Here is a 19,785-nt window from a genome sequence, read left to right as displayed (position 1 = left end):
AAGAGAGAATACAAGTATATAGGCAGTGACGGTGGTGAAGCAAACTGCAAAGTGCTCCATTAAACATATCACCTCAATGCCTGCCCTCAGAAATTCATGTGCCTCCAGGGTGAATTTCTCTTTTGAGAAGTGGCCCTTTTTACAAGGCAGGAAGCATTAGGTATGCTCATATCTCAGTCAAAGGGTTTCCTACGCAGTGCCAACAGTTATTCAGCAGCACTCATTATGCAGGTGAAATATATCGCAGTGCTGCTACTCTGCAACACTCTGCAGATCTCTATGTACCATGTGCACAATGTCTGAAATATAAGCAAATTTATGCTGCACTCATACTTTTTGTGGTTATTAGTGTCATTTAGTATCATCTTCCTCCAGCAAATTGACTCACCAAGCAAAATGCACAAGTGCACTTTAAAGTGGATCACATTATCACGCCTACTTCTTCTGAAGAGCCAAGTGCCATTACCACTTTTCACAAGGAATAACTGCCTAAACTATTTCACATTCTGCAGTGCATCAACAGTGTACTTCCTCCAGTCAGCGAGCAATTCAGAAGAGCGATTGAACAGTAATGCATGACTATCATATTGTTCTACAATGGAGAGATAAAATCTAGTGCATCACTTTATGCCTCTTTAAATGTTAGAGCATTCTTTTTCTGGAGCCTTTTCATTGAGACATGCAGTTGTATCGTATTGGGGGTTTCAATGAGGTATTTGCATTAAAAATACTACTTTTACTCATAAAACATAGTAGAGGTTTTTTCTCTCGACACTACTGTTTAGATGACATATCATCCCAACTGCACAGTTAATTTCACAGCCAGTTGTAGCCCAAAAGGACTAGTGGTGGCCAAGTGCTGGTAGGATTTTATTTCAGAGGTATTTTCACATTGTTCATTAGCACTCCTTCTTACTCTGTGTGCTTTATTTTCTAAAAGGTCGGTGGAGTATGAAAGAAATACAAGAAGTATGCAGACTGTCAAATAGTTAAGGTTATGACTAGAACTATGAACTTGGAACCAGAAACCAGGAAACCAAAAATCTGGAACAAGGAGATATTTTGGCTAAGAAGTATAGTCAGGAGAGGGGCTAAGGGGCAGAAGCCAGAGCAACCAACAATCTACTAAGCTGGAGAGCAAAGCCAGAGCCCAGTCAAACTCCATATCATACATTTAGAACTGAGATAAGAAGCAACTAGCGCTCGAGCTAGACAAGCTGCAGCCACTCAGTGTCCAGAGACGAAGGTTAAATAAACTGGAATAAACCACGGGAACAATGTTTTGCCAGGGATCACGTTTTGCATCCATGCATTGGGATAGCTTCTTATGCTTGATTGCTGTAGCTGTTTCTACCCAGAATTATATGTGGGTCATTAGTCCCCTGGGAGACTGCCTGTGGGTAGCCTGGTGGCTCATTGCACTTGGATTGACTCAGAAATGCTTGTCAAGAGGCTGTCAGGAAAATCACCGAAGTACACACTTGAGCTCAGATCTCAGTGACTTTTGATAGTACTGACCTTTGTGCCTTTGAAAATCTACCCCTTGCTCTCTGCAAAGTGATGGCTTCCCATGTGGTCTGTGATGTTTACAGTTATGCGTGCTAGGTGTTTCTGTGACCTCTTTCCACTCATTACCTATGCACTTAATATCATGGCAAAAGAAGGGCAATGATTCTTTTTTTGGCAATTGTAACTAAAATGCTACCATAGCAGAGGGTATGTGTTGGCCAAGTCTTTATTACGCAACTGTATGCAGATCACTGTGAATTGCATCATTCATCTGGTTCAGTGGTGCAGCACCAAGGTCACTGGGCATTCTTAAGCTAATGATGAGACCATAAGTCTAATAAATGTGCTTGGTAATCACAGCAAACATATTGCCATTGTCGCAGATGTTATTCTTTCAAAATCACTTGGCAAACACAACTAAAACACAGCCTTTGTGCATGCTCTGACCTCTCCTAAGAATGCACCATCAGGAACACTGAGAAGGTGAGATTGTTGAAGCAGACAAGTCGTGGCCTACAGCTACAAAAGCAGTATTTCTAACGGTGCCATTGCAGTTTGCTTAGAGTAAACATGCAAGAGGCTAAATGAACATGGAATCAGTGAAGGGGAAATTTTGCCAGAGAGCAGATTTTGAAAAGGAACATATCCATAAGTAATGCCAACACAGGTAGAGATCAATTCTGTATGGCAATTATCTAGGCAGGCTGACATTAATTATCCAGTTTATTTTCTGTAGCCATTATGCCACAGTAACCCACTACTTGCTGATCCAGTAGCCTTTTGTTGTCTGTCAGAAAATACATTAACCACCAAATGCATGGTGTCATTGCGAGCTTTGCCATTACATGCAGTGATTCACCATAAAGCTTATCAGATGCTGCAGTTGATGATTTCTCTGAAAGGAAATATATCATCTCCCAGGCTGCGTCACCAGATTGCTAGCATTATGCCCTCAAAAATTGGTGATGTACTGCCAGAACTTGTTGCAGCCCCAGCGTCTTGCAACCCATCATACATACATATATTTTTTTTTTTGCATATGTATGTTTATATCATATATATATATATTTGGCTACCAGGCTTAAACAAGCCCACAACAGCCTGAACCAAATATTCTCCTGATAATAAAAGAGGAAAAGGAAGTGTAAAACACACAACTTATTGAATTCTTGCTTTGCTTATGCCCATTATTGATATGAATAAATGTCACTAATTCAGCATTTCTGCAAAATTCACTCAAGATTGTTCAGTGGACAGAAAAAGCCAACATGTGAAAGATGGCTGTTTAGCAAGGAGCTGAAATAAACATGGCAGCATGACAGGTCTAAGACAAGACAGAGGTGTCATGTCCCATTCTCAAATGACATAAACAATGCAGTCATGAAATCAGTTTCACTGCTTTCGTATAACAGCTTTCCATGGCTTCCATGCTGAAAAACGGGAAAATATTACCCTTTGCTAATGGAGCTATTTCACCAGGAAGCACAGCATATGTCCAATTCAATGTGTCAGCAGCTTCCTATCCACAATACAGTTTACCAACTATTCAAGGCCTGTATTATAACCTTTCAGAGATGACATGTGACAGGATGATTTTTGATAAATAGTGGGACCTTGGTACTACAAATGTGGCCCTTGGCTTGCCAAGGAGAGCAGGTCTCTAGATGCAACCTGATGTGTTGTCAGCCGCTGCTGTTCAGGTAACCATTTTATCGTCATCGCATTCTATAGTCTCCTCTCACTCAGAATATGCTCACTTTCATTCTCACCTGCATTTTGTTGCAATAGAACTGCAAAATGTTTAGACTACAGCAGAATGCCGCAAGCTCGTTTCGGAGGGTCACCTTGAGTACACCTGGCACGCAAGAAATGCAGTGGGAGACAGGCAAGCACTTTGTCTCCTATACTTCTCCTATACCACCTGTGTCCAACACTGGTATCACCATTTGAAATAGCAAAAAGGAACTAAAAAAGTGCCCAATTTTGCGTGTGAATGCACATTCAGAATTGAACTTACATGTGCATGCTACGAAAATCAAGAAACCAAAGACTGATTAGACACTTTCACCCCCTGAAACCATGATTTTTTTCCCCTTTTGCTATGAAGCATATTTTACATCTTGTGATTTTTTTAACTCTTCAGGTGGGAAGCATGAATTAAAAATTAGACTGTGACCCATTGCTATTTTATAATCCTCTCTTTGGCAAGTTGAAAGTAGCAGCTTGCCAGGCTTGTATTTGAACTTTCATGGAATGATGTGAGGGAGTGAAATATGATGGCCCAGACAAGAGACAATATAGGAAAGCTAGGTGGTGTTGGGAACAAGAGGCAGAACAAGAGTATATTACTGAATATTCATGATTTGAACGGATCTTAGGCCAAAATAATATTTATTTTGATGAAGTAACTGCTTATAAGAGTGACCATAATATTTTTAGATTCAGGAAGCACACAGGAATAACAGGACCAAAACCATCACCATGGCTGTGCTGACCTTCAGAAGGGAGAACTATGTAAAAATGAGGAATCTCGTTTAAAAGATGTCAAAGACGGATAGCTATGAGATATAAATCCTCACAGGCAGCATAGAGACCCCTGAAGAAAACCATACTGGGAGCACAGCACCATTGCATACCACTTTCTGGAAATCCCTTGGGAAGAGGTAAAAGGAAATCAGCATGGCTAAACAGTAAGGAAAAGTTATTGAAAGTAAGAAGTTAGCATTCAAAATGATGAAGATGCATCTCAGTGAAGAAAAGAAAAAAAAAGGTATAAGTTCTGAGAGAATAAACATAAAGCTATAATTAGACTTGCATTTGCTTTGTAAATATTATGGCAAAATTTCAAGGTGTTCATTTTCCCTGTAAGTAATTTGGCTTGTGTATGACATCAAAAAACAGACTGATGGCTTGATTCACTGGTTCCCCCACCATTCATATCATGCAGATCAGGATTAAAATGAATATAAAGTGCTGCGGAATAGAGCCATTTTATACTTGTTTTAGGCAGCATGAGTGATAATAGGAAGTGTAGGACAGAAATGGATCTCAATGTTTCTAAACCATCTTTTCTGAACTTCAGAAGAAGCGCAACCCTTGGTAAATCAAACTGCCTGATTTTATAACCACACCCTGGAGTCATTTGACATGTTTATCTCTGCCTCATCAGTGGCAAATTTGCTCCCTGATACAACAAGACCAAATCTGTTTCGCTTGCAAATGCCGATCTTCCAAATTTACACACTTCCCACTTATATGCAACTAGATCCTACCTTGTTATAGCCACAATTTGCTCCAGGGTCATGCCTCCAACTTTGTCTCTCTGTGCTTATGTTCCTGGCCTTGCAGTGAAGAAATGGATAAAAACAGCAAGTATTTTTCCATAAATGAGTTGTGATTTTTTAAGGAATTGGCTAAGTACACATTACCTTTTGTTTACTTTTCAGGACCCTTAGTCTGAACTAGTTCCACTGGATTTCAGTAAAATGAATTCCAGAATGGTTTGTACAAGAGTTCTTAAGAAACCAAATATGCCAGCAATGGGAAATATTTTTACCAAAGGCGCTTTCAATTCAGAAACAGAATCACTAGCTTGAGGACAAACTGATCTTCTAATTTAGGTCTGACCTGAAAAGAGTTAGGAAGACAATTAATTTTATGTGGTTTTGAGCAGTTCTGCCATGCTAAGCTTCTGCACAAGTGCTTGCAGTACCAGGACCCTCTCTCACAGAATCAGTGATCCTCTGTCTAGAGAGAAATATTTTGTAGGAATTTCACTGAAGAGTTCAAAATAATTAATAAATTGGAGGATAATCAAGATCATAAAAATATTCATCAAGAAGGGAGACACCCTAAAACACTGATGACATCATCGGCTGCGACTTATTTCCTTCACATTTACCTTTATTTCATCCATTTTTTTTCCCTAGCCCTTTCTACAGCTGCATTCATTTTCTCTACCGCTGCCTACTGGGTTTGGCTCTTGTTATGACTGCACACGCATCTCCATTTCCTCTTGATGGCTTGATATTTCTAATATTATATTTTGGAACATCATCTTGTGCATCCTGTGCTTTGTTGCTTTTATAAAAATGTTAGGTTCCTGTAAAACTAAAAGCAGCAAATAGATTTTTTTGAGGGCAGATAAAATTGTGGAGATTTTTATTTTGCTTGCTGAAATACATTTCTGCCTTTCAGGAGACATTTTTGGGAGTTGCCTTTGCTTTGTTTGGTGCTTTTCTGCAGTGGCAGCAGGTGGTGGTTTAGCGGCAATTTTAAAATATAACATTACTGTACATTACAAACACAATAGTGTTTTGGACAGCAACACCTCTTAAAAAAACCCCAACAAGATGACATTCCTAGTTTCCTCCCTCTGTTCTTGGACAATTTTTCAACATCACAAAGCAGGGCCACTCACTCCTCTGTTAAAAAACCACAAGCCCATACATGTAAATTCTGGATATTAGTTAGTAATCGTATAAGATGGCAAGCTGGGTTTTTTTGAAACATATAAATTTGTATCTTCACTTGATTTACTAGGTCTATTAAATATTTATATTATTGCTTCCCAGTTACTCTCTAGTATATGTATTATATATTAAAAACTCAGAAAATATTTTTTTAAATTATCACTTATTTCATTTTTTTTCACTTTTACTACCTTCTCAATAAAAATGTTTTTCTTTAAAATGTAAGACTTTCAAAACACCATTATTGCAGTCAACTACCTGTAAGCTTGATTTTTTATTTGATTATCAGCCATTAGGCATACAAAAGGTAAGTCCTATAATCTAATTTTGTTAATGGAACGTAATGCAACTCTAGGCAATCTAAAAATAAGTAAATAACCCCTTTCCCCTCCAACAACCACAGAGTGTAATAAGGCTACCAGAAAATACATCTCAGAAAACTGTTAGAAGCGCAAAAAGTCCATAGAGTAAAGCACATGGGTACGCAATGAGAAGCTGCTGTCCTTCCATAGCCAATGCAGAGGTAAAAATTTTGGAGGCTGACAAACTGCACCATCCAATAATAAACAGAGCGAATAAAGTTCCCGGGATCCCCCTAGGAGAAAAAACAGAAGAAACACAACAAAATCCACTTGTTAGTAAATGTAGCATTAAATCTTATCAAACTCAAGTTCATGTCTAGCAACTTGTTGTTGATAAGGTAACAGCCATGGGAAGAACCAAGGACTGACTGACGTAATGAAAGTCAAGCCTGAGAAACAAAGTAAAACAGTAACAGGAAACAAAAAGGTCATTTCTTCAGCATGGATAAAAGCAGCAGCTTCATCAGTAGTACTGCTAAAAGGACAAGTGCATTTCCAAATAAATCTTTGGGGCTCCAGCAGATGCAGCAGCTGAAGCTTAATTTTAAAGTTAGCAAAGACCCTATTACAGCCAAAATCATCTTGTAGAAGTTGTTAGGATCTAAAATGACACTACAGACCTAATCTTCCATCAGGCAGCCTGATGACCTGGAGAGGTAGCATTTTTGTAACACACAGCACAGGTTTTAAGTGTGCCTTGGACTCTAAGGAGAGGCAATCAGGCTCTTAAAGAATTACACTGCAGCTGACCATGTGGAAAGGTGTTGACTGCCTCCCAGGAGAAAGCTCAACTGGTCTTTTAAAAAAGGGTGCACGCTGAGTAGAAAGTAAGGGATGGGAAAAGAACCACTGAGAAAAAATATTTTGCTCATCCTGGCACCCTTCTCTGTACGCTAAAAGGACGGTGGCTTTCCAGACTGTCTCTTGGTGACAGCTGAGCCCTTCTGAAGGGACATTCTGCCACCTCTCAGGTGCAAGGTGGCCCGGAGAACTGATGAGTATGGGACTCTGGTCAAAACCCCGCTGAAATATTCCTGCAGGTTACAGAGAGCTCACTATTAAACCTTGTAGAAATAAAATCTTGCCAATAAATAATGTTTCACATATGCTTTATTTGCACTCCGTATTTGCAGCTTCCTTCTGTAAAATGCATGAGATCATGCGTGCAATATGCTGCTGAGTACATAATGAGATCAGCTGCATTACGCACTTTCGCTGCGTCAGTCTCAAGGACGTGGAGAATGAATGAGCCTCTGCCCCTTGCTAAAGGGCTTCCTGGTGCCCCACTTTTCCAAAGCATCAGCAAAACAGAACCAGAAGTGAGAAACAGACTACATATACTTACTTGGGTCCATTTATCAGAAATAATCTCCACTAATATTATTATTGCAGTTAAACAGACTACATATACTTGGGTCCATTTATCAGAAATAATCTCCACTGATATTATTATTGCAGTTAAACCATGATGAGTAAAGCTCTCCTTATTTAATTGACTTAGTTTATGTAATGCAATCATATCACATGAAATAGTTTGTTTCTTGGCGATCCAGTCTCCAGGCCAATAAGGTATTCAGTGTTGTCAGCTCTTGGGACTTTGGGGGAGGAAGGAATTATTTTAAGGTGACTCAGCACCTCATTGCAACTTCAACCCGTTAAAAATAAAACATTAAAGACTATGTGATTTAATATCCTCAGTTTAAATGTTCTTTAAACCTCTACAGTGGCATTCAGGGAAATTACACTGGGCTCTGTGAACCAAGTTCCTGGCCCCTGCTCCAAGTGGAGATGCTAAGATGCTCACTTCAACAGCTAGCCAGAAATTCAGAGCTGGTACGGATGGTTCTCTGAGCAGGTACCCATGCTGGCAGAGGGATGGGACGTAACAGGAGCGTACTGTGCGATGACGACTTTCAGCTACTATAATGACTATTTAGGGGCCTCTCACAAGGTAATAGAATTTAGAGATGTGGTTGTTTTGCCTGGCACTGAAGTCCAATGGCCTCTCATAGTTTGTTCCAGGACTGGCAGTGAGCAGGATGGAAAGGTGGCATAAAATCATTCTGGAGCCAAGATATGCTTCTGTGGAGTTATAAATTCAATCCTTGATCTAACAGCATGTTACTGCCAAAATTTAGCTTTAGCAGAGAGCTTGTGTCTAGCATGTGCATGAGGGCCAAATCCTCAAGCATGGGAGAGGGGCAAAAGGCAGATGTCATGCTCACAGTGACCAAGGGGACTGGGGGTGAGATTGAGTTGGGGAACAGACCTGAGTGGGCCCTCTCCACTCCTCTCTCACAACCTGCAGATGAAGTCACTACATGGGTCCTTTGCATCGGCTGGGTCTAAGAATTCCTTTCTCCACTCTTACACTCATTTCCTTCACTGTTTAGTCAAGGAAATGGCTTGACCACTCTCCTTAGGAATTTGATAATAAAGAATTGTTGTTTCTTCCAGGAAAAAAGGCTGCTGAAGTTTCTCCCCAAAAGGACACCTAATCAACTTGGGCTCAGGCATGGTATCAGTACAGATGGGCGCAAACAAATACAGTTCCACGCAAGTTTGTGTAAGAGAACTGGTTTTCTCAAAATAATTCATATTGTGCTTTATTCAGTGACAGTGAAATAGCTAACCATGAAAATCAAAAATTATTGGATTAGTATGTATCTTTGCAATAGATGTGTGCATTATCTTCAGTATATTTTCTGTGAAAACAAACATTGAAGTTAGTTTGAACTTTGAAATAGACAGAAATAACATTTTTACAAATACTAAAAAAAATCATTAATGTATTTCTGTCTTTCCTTTGCCATTTTAAATAAGTTTTTAAATTAAAAATAATGAAATGTGTGTTGGATTTGAAAGTTACCGCTCAATTTTAATAGCATGTTCATAGTAGTTAACCTTGGTACTTGCTGTGTTCAAGCAGTTTTGTATAGTGAATGAGAAAGGACTGCAGAATCCTGTAGATAGGCACTTAACATTATCAATTCATTTCAGAAATAATGGTTTAATTTTGTAAAGGCTATTGCAGTATAGTATTTATAGATTTTCAAAAGATGTGCTTTCTATTAACTCACAGCATTTTACAAATGTGCGGCGCACACTTGGGGATTCTTTGTACAGACAACAGTGCCCTGCGCAGTTGTAACAGCTGGTTTGGAGTTCGCCCCATCTGTCCTATGATTATGGATCTGCACCTTTTATTATGGTGGATTATTAAACAAGTTAATCAAGAAAATACGGGAAGTGTAGGAGAATAGGGAATAAATGGCTTCTTCAGTGTCTCTACTGTTCATCCCATCAAGGACGGCTCAGAAACAATGTCATACACGGAATACGGTCAGGTTAGCCCACCGTGGCTCCACAGAAACACGCAACAAGGATTGTGCCAAAATCTTCATCGCACTATGTAATTTCCTTAAAAAATAATATATACATATATAAAATTTCTGCTTTTCCAAAGAAAACAAACAGGGGCCCTTTCATATTCACCAGCTGCCAAGTCCCGTACACTACAGATTGGAGAGTTAAAAATGTGAGTGAACAACAAAGACTGAGGAGGGGAACCATTATTAATAACATGCTAATGATGGATAAAAGGACTGCTCAAGGCCTTCAGGCAAGACCTGGAGCTTTCTTGTACTTTGCTGTATGTGAACAGGGAGGTAAACAGTCTGTATCTCAAAAGGCTTACCGAATGCGGAGGAAGGAGAGGCTGCATACAAAATTCCTATTCATAGGCATATTACTGAACACCTCCCCCACGCATGCACAGATACATACACCACCGCACATTTGTTTTTTCAGAGTTTTCAGTTATTTTCAGATTTTCAATTACACCACAACTATACCTCAGAGTATATGACTCTACTATATCTTAAAACACTTGTTCTGATGCTCCAAATCATTAAGGGTTGCTTGATTACTTCATTCTGTCATACAGAAGTCGATCTATAGAAGGAAAGGAAGCATAAGGATGGGAGCCTGATACTATGAACAGAAAAGGAACAGGAGAACCACCTACATAAACCCAAAGTCCAGCAGCCTCTTTTAAAATTGCTACCTAGGTTGGCTCTGCAAAACAAAAAGCACATTCAAGGCTGCTGCAAAAATCAAAGGCATCTCAGTCCAAGTGGGAAACAGTGGAATTAAGGACTCATATTAAAATGAATATATCTCACCTTTCTGAAATGCAGTCCAGTTTTGTCCATTTCCGTCTACAAAATGGTGTTTTTCTTAACGGTTTCAGAAGCCAAAATTCACTACATAACCATTTACAAAATGTTTTGCATAACACCAGCCTTCCAATTTATTGTCCTCCCTATGATTCTTGTTGCCATAGAGTGGTACTTACTGTAGCGAGAAGATGACTGCAGAAGAGGACAGGATCACCATGGGCAGCAGGCAATAGCCCAAGACGCTTGCGACACAGCCATGCGAGACTCCCGGGATGCTCATCAGGTTCAGTAGGGCATGCATAGCAAGGCACCCAATGGCGCTCATGCCGTACACATAGCTGAAATGGACTTTTCCTGCCTGGAAGAAATTCGAGTAAGCATGAGGTGTCAGAAGTCAGTAAGTGATTGCAAAGGGGTGGGAGAAGACAGGAGGAAAATGCTAGGCTTGTTACTTTTTCATGTTGACACTCTCCGCTTCACCTACATTGGTTCCACTGTAAACCACAGCTGATACTTTTGGGTGATTTTTGCCTGAAAAAATTCCGAGGTACAATTGTGAGGATGTGCCTGTCACTAATTTAAAATTATAAGCCTGATTCTCAGTCTTACTGTCATTGGGCTCTGAATGGGACAGGAATTGGTTGGGGACACCTGGGAAGGTCTCACTGGTAACAAAGTGAGGAGAAATTATGGAAAGCACATTTCAGTGTCAGGAAAACTCTTTCCAATAGGTGTACATGGGGCTGCACGAAAGTGTCTTAAGTAAAATGATGACTCCACTTACTTCACATTTTATTACAGACCTCCAGCTTTAAGCAGGACTGCAAAAAATAAGTAAAATTTTGCTGAAAGTATGCTGGTTTTCAGGGTGAATGTGTCCATTCTTCCGTTGACTACCATGAGAAAGACACATCTCTGTGCTTAGATCAATAAAACATGTTCACTTCAACATAAACCTTAGTAGTGACTGTCAGCCTGTGTTCTTTTTTTGTTCCAACGAATGAAAAATTCCCCAGGTGTATTTTTCTTCCAGGTTTTATTCCTTTGTGTGACTTTAGTGCCTGTGAAAGGTACCAGCCTGACAGCCTGGAGCCTGATGTTTTCTAATTTATACACAAAGCTAGTACAACAGGCAGCAGTGGCCACAGTACCACCGATTTCTTCATCTCCTGCCATCATTTTGAAGGATCACCTCCAGGCATGAGGGCATTGTTCACTCCCCAGAACGAACACTCACAAAAGACTGTTAAATATTGTTTCTCTCTATTTAAGATTCTAACAAATGAAATACTGAATGTTGGCTACGCAATACTGTCATTTTCACATTGGTACATAAGAAATAAACATTTCGACAACACAAATAAATAGCGACTGGGATGAAGATGGTTTTGTTTGCTTTGTGTATCCTAAAGATAACATTCATTTCTGAAGGAGAAAGCTGAAACCTGGGACTCAACCCTTAACTCAGGTTTCAACTTCCCAAAAGAAGGGCCACAATGCATCATCTTCCTAACACATAACCATACGTATATACATACTTAAACCACAGGTGTGTTTCTGCATACACACATCTATATATTGCACATTTTATATTGCATATGATAAACCACATGGGAATCAAAACTAATAGAGGGTCCCAGCTTCCTAATAACTTCTTAGCTTATGGTTGGATTCTCTTGTGACGGATAAGGTAGAAATATTATTGAAGCTTTTTTCATGGTTTGCAATATTTACAAGTATCTCTTCCATGATGGTTAGGGGGGATTGAGAAGACCTCCTGCTTTACTCATCCATACGTTTTAATAAAACCTGGGGCAAACCAACTATCTTTGAGGATGCTGCTTCTCTGCTTCCTGTATCAATTTGGGTGGAAACTGATCACTGGATGCCAGTGGTATTTGAGCTGGACAGATATAAAGCAACACAGCAGAGAGAGCCTAATCCAGAGATGACACAACCCAATAGTCCTAATGTTGCAGATTCTGACAGCTCACCAGCTCCGGTTGGAAAGCAGTGTACGCTTACGTGAAAGGCAGCCTCAGTTAGTAAGACCTGCCTCTACATCAGCACCGTTATCCTCTTTTCAGCTTGACCTGGCTCATTGCTGAGCTCTCCTCTGGTTCCAGTCCTTGAGGTTAGGTCAGGTACAGCCAGGTTGCCTAAATCCTCACAATATCCTGAGTGTTGGCCTTTTCGCCGCCAGTGCATTCCACCGTAAAGGAATACTCTATTCCCAAACAGCAAAAGAATTCTTCCTATTTAGGTACAGAGTACTTTGCTGGCATTTGCATATTACTGGTATGAAATAATAAGGAAAAATTGCTTCATCAAATAAAATAAATGATAGTTAGAGACTGTGTGGGAGAGCAATACTAGCTCAGATTATTATCAATTACCATTTCAGTCATCAAAGATTTGTATCAAGTTTAACATCTGCAATGGTTTGGGGCAGCCTTTACTATGGACCAACTAAGAAAAGCTCTGTCTCAAACAGATGCAACAACAGCTACAAGCTTTTAGACTGTTTGTTTCGGTGTATTTAATTATTCCACACAGCACTATTTAGCAGCTTAGTTTACGATTAATTATTGAGACAGAGATGAAGGGAGCACTAGCACTGGCAGCTAACTGAAATCTCCACTCGGTGAAATGTTTGACTGGTGGTGCAGGAGAATGAGAGAGATAAAAAAAAGCAGCTGAACATGTTGGTTCCAATTCTAGTCATTCTTAGCATATGTAAATATATTGACTCACACACACGGGAATACTCCCTATTCGGAGTGATGTAAGCAAAACCAGAATCAGGCTTGATTAGTCTGGCAGGCTTTGATGAATGGGAAGAGCTAAATTTGTCCTGCGGAAGGAACAAGGTTAGAAGAAAGTCAGACTTTGTGCGCTTGTTTGCATCTGCCTCGAGTAGGTACTACAGTCCTTAGTTTAAGTGGATGGGGAAGTGTGATTTCCTATGAATGACTACGTAAAATGCAACACAACTGAGACTTGGGCTTCTGCTAACTTTTGCACTATCATTGTTTCTCTGTCTGCAATGGAGCTGCCCTGTTTTACGCCAGTGTGAGGAAGATCAAGTCCTGATGCCAGGCTAACAATCCTTTCCTCTTTTTCCCTGTGCTCTGAAAGACCTTCTGCCTTTTGAAGAATATCTTTGCATATTTTTCCATAGTTAAAAAGCTGAAACTAAATAAAATTTATAAATTATTTTTGGAAACAGGCTCTCAACCAAATTATGTTCCTGGTGCTATTAGAAGAGAATTATTCAAGTACAGAAGGATATCATAGCTTACACAGCTGAAGAGCCACTTTAGTATTCAAATGCATCGGAGATAAAATGAGCAGCCTGAATTTGTAAGATGGCCCATGGAAATCCCATAGACTTATTGCTGTGAAGTTGTGGCACAAAACCACTAGATTGTATCAGAGGACTTCTGCTGACCTAAAACTGGAGCCGTGGAAATTGTTGGTTTTCTAATGATACTTAAAACACTTAATATCCTAGAATAAATATGGTAATTAAAGTACTTTTTTCCAATAATAGTAGTTTAATATTCATTACAATTGTTGGGTATCCAGGGAGAAAAATCAACAGCAACCTTTTTTTTCGTTCTTTCTTTTAGCTTTCCTTCCATTTTCCTGATCATAATCAATTCAACACTTTCTCCTTTTGTTCCCCTCATACCTTTATTTCTCTAGGTGGAAAATAGCCTGCCTTCTCTAGCTTCCCACCTTCTTTTCCTTTTATTCCCTTTCTTCCTGCTGCTTCCACCCTTTTAAAGGATTTTTATTTTTATAGGGACATAAATAATAATAATCCTTGACATTTATATTGCAGTTTGCACATTCAAGGTACTGTACTGACATTACAAATTGAGTAAGAACTTGCAAGAGTCTTCTGATTCAGCACTATTTATCACAGAGGAAATGGAGAATTAGAGCCCCGTTTCTCTCACCTCGGTTGCTAGAGCAGTAAAGCCCTTCCCAGAATGGTCCCACCTTATCCCTGTCTGATAAATTGCTGCCGACAATCAGAGCTGTACTTCAGCAGTGCTGGAGAGCCCCTGTTGTCAGTGATAAATAGGCGAGTTTAGGAGTAGCGTACAGTCCCTGTTCAACTTTCCTCCTGTAGGAAAGCTATAAAGAGGAAAGAGGTTAAACACAGGCTACCATATTTGGTTTAGCAGATGATTTAGGAAAAGAACATAAAACTAAGAAAGCAATAGCAAAATTTATAGGAAGGTATTGCAAATTTGAGGCAGAAGGGAAGAGGCTCTTTCCACTTCCTTTTTCAAATTATTTTAGTTACACAAAGATCATTTTTTTTATATCTTTGCAGTCCCCAAAGTAACATCGAGAGAAGATCATTTCAAAACAGTAGCAAGAGTGTCAGAAAAACTGGTCTGCTATGCTTTTTTATGCTCTCCTTTAAAACCTCCTTCTTAGGTCCTTACCTAAGTGCACACTGCCATGCTTCGGGTGTTCAGAGCCTCCGCAGGATATACACTGCACAGATCTGTCCTTTGTTCCTATTAAATCCCACCCAAAAAAATGGCATGGTCTTTTATTTCCACTGAAATTAATACATCACTTCACCTGTATTACATTTATATTACATTTAAACTTTATGCAGGTACTTTCGAAGCAAGGAGACTTTTAAATATATAATCTCAGAACAAACGGCAGCAAATGACTCATTTTATGCCAGTGCTACATCTTCTGCAGCTTCACATGTGTTATCAACCCGGCATTAACTTGCTGGAAAAGAAATCTCTCAAGATATCTGCCACATCCTACCAGCAGCAATGTTGCTCCAAGGGCCAAGCAAAAAACCATGGGTCCGGTGAGGTCTGTCTCGTTCATAATGCTGCCATCTGCAGGTTTCATTGGATTTAGAACTGTTAACGTTTTTTGCCATATATGCTCAAAATTGATCCCAAGTTCTGCAATGAGACATTCCACGATTGTTAATTGCCCACAAGAAAACAGCACTTTTACATAAACCCATGAGCTACCACAAAATATTGTAGGATGACGTATTCTGTAGTAGGAACATGCTGTCCCTGCTATATACCCAGTGTATTCGAGAATCAGCTCTGATTCTAAATTGAGATAGTAATTTATTAAATCCAATTTTAGGCAGTGAACCAAAAAATGCCCCCAGCATTTTTGAGTTAATATTTGTTTTTCCTATATTTAAACCACATATATCTAATGCCACACTAAGTTAGATGGTGAAAAATATGCTAATTAACAGTAACTGCAGAATTCAAGTTACTCTAGAACACCGAGGACAGAGATATACGCTTTAATTCTGGCAAATCTGACAAGAGATGTGTCTTAAGTCTGAACTGCCAGAGGCACTTAAAAATGACATTCTTCCCTTCAAGGCAAGTTAATAATGCTTCATGCAGTGCTTTATAAGCTTTCTTTGCATTTAAAAAGTAATTACTGAGGACCCCTAGAAAAAGAACAATATTCTTCCCTGTTAAAGTCAATGGGAATTCTGCCATTAACTTTACTGGGGCAAAGATTTCTCTTGTAACTTCTGCTGAAACACTTCAGCTTGCAAGAGTAATCATCTTCCCTGAGATGCTCCAGCAAGGGAAAAGTTAGGTTCAGAACTGGGTGCCAGAATCACTGAGACTGACAATGTTTTAGGTCTGTCTGGAAAGCCAAGTCTTAATCTTCCGTCACCGATCCATCACCCTGAGCTGAGTCAAAACATCATATAAAGTTGTTCTGTATTAAAATGTGTGCCTTTGGTGAGATTTATTTGTTACACAGATATAAGCATCTCTGATGTCCTGAGGATCAGAAGCATCTGTATTTCAACATCCTTTTCACAGGGTGGGCTGCCTGTGGAGTTAAGTGCTTAGAGGTCTAAGAGGTAAAGACCTAGCAGTTATCTATATCAAATAGAGTGATCTTGCTGTTTTTAAGGCAGTAGGAGCATCTTTTAAGTAGTAAAAAATCCACTTGCCTTCCAGCATGCAAAAGCAGGCTGAATATGAGCTTTTTATATTATGCTGAAATAATCACAAATTCTTTGATTTTTTTTTAATATAGCACAAGTATTTTGTAAACTACAAAATCAGCCACTAGCATTAAGATGGTTCAATCATCATAAAGAACGATATTGTTCATGTAGTTAAATGATCAAGTAGTTGAAGCTGAAAGCAGCTTTCTCAATTTCTTTCCCACAGAAACAAGCTATTTAGCATCTTCAAAATATTAAATTTATTACTAGATACACAAAAAGGATTATTATCAGTATTTATTAATTATAGATGTACCAATACGTACGCAGGATAAACACAGAGTGGAAAAAAACATTTGGAAATGTGAATGCAAAACTTATCGTTATGCTGTCACCTAGTGGTAGTAAAGTATATGCTACGTAAGCCATAAGGCTGAATGAATCCATGGCGAATTCAAATAAGAAAATGTAAGTTTGGGGGCCAGGGGCTGTTGGCTGAAGCTCGCACAGCCAGGCTTGCCAGCTCTGCTGCAGTTTCTCTGGTGACTGCCACTGGCTGGCAAAGAAAAGCATTGGTACCCCCAGGAACCACACACATTGTCTGTGGTTTTATTTTTACCTTCTAGCAAAGGAGGTTCCTCGTCAAATCCGTCGGAGTAACTAAGATGAGAGAGAGTGTTGGGACTGTATGTTGGCTGCAAAATCTGGCCCACGTAACTCTGAGAGGGCAGAAGCATTGCCGACGGGGCAAAAGCACTGGCTGGAGGTTGCTCTCCTGCCTGGCTCCTGGGACAAGAAGTAAATCACAGCAAAACACGTAACTGCCATGAGCAATTTCACAACAGCTTAGAGCTGCTCACCATGCACCATGGTTTAAATTTTCACCTATCATCAATTTGGGGAACCTGGAAATTTTATGGGCACAGTATGGGAATGACGAGCTACTGACCGTGGCTTTGCTTCCCTTCACCACAACCCCCTCTGAAACCAGGCAGGGCTCCTTGCCAGCCTGCCAGCACACTGCAGCCCATAGCACCCACTTTTGTGCCCATCCAGCTCAGGCAATGGCACTGCACAGGCCCCCGGGCTGGGAGTGAGGGGAAAGGGAATTTAGGAGCTCTGAGGGCGTTCACAAATTTAGGCACTCCTGACTTTTCCACCAAGCAGCCTGGTGACATTCCTCAGATATGTCCATACTGCTAATGAAAAAGCAATACATTTAGATATTTTTTTTCTTGAATCTATGAAGGAGCTTAAGAAATTTCTAGCAATATGTGCCCTAAAATCCACCTTAATAACATGACGCTCAGGTAAACAACCTGTAACATCTGTACATATAAAAGTAGCATGAAACCCAATCCTTTATAAGGAAAGGTTCAATTATAAGTCATTCTGCCTTGGGGAAAGTTTAGATGATCTCCTGAAGCTCTTTCCTACTCCTGCAAGCCCCAAAGCCAGCTGGATCCATCAGCCACTGAACAGGGAAGCTGCAGCAACACTCAGCCTCCTACCGCAGTTGTGTGGAAATCTCCTAGGGGCAGAAGTCACCAATAGGTTTAAAAAATATAAGAAAAAAATGAAATAATAAGTTTCTTCCTGTCTTTCTACTGATATGGCTTGTATTTCTGCACTAAAGCTTCCACTGTATTGATTATGCAACCCTTTTTTGGCAATTGCATGCTGGTTTTTGTCATTGATTTCATTTGAGCTTTGAGATATATAGCCTGTTTTCTCTCCTTTTTTTTTTGTTTTTTTGGGTTTTTTTGATAGTATACTTACTTTCTGCTTCCAGAGAGGTTTTCAGTAGACCCATAACCGTTGTAACCTTCTTCCTGGTCATCTATGGTGTAATTGGACTGGTAAAAGTCAAAGTGAAACTGCTCGAAATTTGACATTCTGTCTGGAAAAATGATTGCAAATATCAATAAAATAGCCTTTGGAACAAGCCAATATCTATGAGCTGTCCTAAACTGAAATGAAAAGGATAAACCTCAAAAGCCACAAACTCAAGAGAATCTTTCTGTAGGAATGCATGATAATTTGGAAGTGACAAAAATGGACTCTTTACTTTCTTTTGTTGTAACAAGAGAAATTCATCTTCTGTTACTGGTAATTGCCGTATATTAATTTACAAGTGGTATACAAGGCTTCCTGCCTTGTTAGTGTTACCAAAAATAACATAAGTAATTTTGAACAAGGATATATATCAAGTAAACTGTTGTTTTAAACAATTCATTTTCCTACTTTAAAAAAAAAAAATGTGGCCATGTCTGAATGCTTAGAATTTAATGTTTTTAAGAAGCATTTTGGGTTTCAAAAACAGTTACTATTTTCAGCTATTTGTGTTCTGCAATACAACTATCATAAAACAATAGAAAAATGAGAATATATTCACAGAATTTGTGATTTCTGTTCAGGGACACTGTAGCTGGCATATTAGGAGTACCAGAAGAAGATTCTCACTGGTTAGCTAATGACTTTGGAGCAGACAGCAAACAGAATGATTGGAGACAGCTCTGTAGCTATGGACTGATTAGACTAAGAAAGGAAAAACTCATCCGTTTTCCCTTCCATGTTGTGACTACCCCAGGATGGGGTCGTTCCTGGTTTTGTAACCATTTGAATTTTGTACACTTTGCACACGGGCCCATTTACCCATACCCTGTAGGCAGGACTGGTTGTCTGGGTCATATATAAGCAGCATAAGAAATGAGGCACATTGGTTCTGTAAAGCATCATGTGCCTTTTGGCACTAGAGAGTGTTTTAAATTGCAAAGATATTTTATTATTTCTTAGATTTGGTCTAGGTCCTTCTCGTGTGACTAACATGGCTAACTATAAAACCACAAAATGGCTTCAAATTTGCCAGGTCTACCAAGGCAAGTCATTCCGTGCCCTAAGAGTATCCACAAGATTAAGGACTGACCCTGTTTCACCTCAGTGTTGCCTTTATGCTGAGCCACAGGCAGCAAAGATATTACACCTGCTTGGAGCAGTGCATGGGTTCGGGGAGTCCCCAAACCACCAAACTGGAGACTGGAGAGCACCTCTGGGGATTGCCTGGTCCAAGCCCCTGCCCAAAGCAAGGACACTGACAGCAGGCTGCTCAGGGCCGTGTCCAGCTGGGTTTTGAAAAGTTTGGCTTTGTCATCTTTGCTCCCTCCCATCAGGCAGTTACAGTCATTGAGGAGATCCCCCTGAGCCCTCTCTCCTGCCAGCTAAAGCTCTTCAGTGATTTAGACAAAGGTCTGAGCAGGATTTGCCTGTATTTA

General features: G+C 39.8%; 1 protein-coding gene across 1 annotated transcript; it reads right to left on the bottom strand.

Annotated features, from left to right (window-relative positions):
- Nucleotides 1-6,413: 6,413 nt before the first annotated feature.
- YIPF7 (Yip1 domain family member 7) lies at nt 6,414-18,408 on the bottom strand. Its single transcript, XM_035896777.1, has 5 exons — nt 18,293-18,408; nt 17,133-17,299; nt 15,331-15,476; nt 10,701-10,882; nt 6,414-6,576 (listed from the first exon to the last, which is right to left on the bottom strand). The coding sequence occupies exons 1-5, from the start codon at nt 18,406-18,408 to the stop codon at nt 6,414-6,416; spliced, it is 774 nt and encodes a 257-aa protein (XP_035752670.1).
- Nucleotides 18,409-19,785: the final 1,377 nt, after the last annotated feature.

The sequence above is a fragment of the Egretta garzetta genome, unplaced genomic scaffold, assembly GCF_000687185.1.
Source record: "Egretta garzetta isolate BGI_Z169 unplaced genomic scaffold, ASM68718v1 scaffold256, whole genome shotgun sequence".
NCBI lineage: Eukaryota > Metazoa > Chordata > Aves > Pelecaniformes > Ardeidae > Egretta > Egretta garzetta.
Note: the sequence above shows the minus strand (reverse complement) of the source record. Positions and strands in the feature narration are given on the sequence as shown.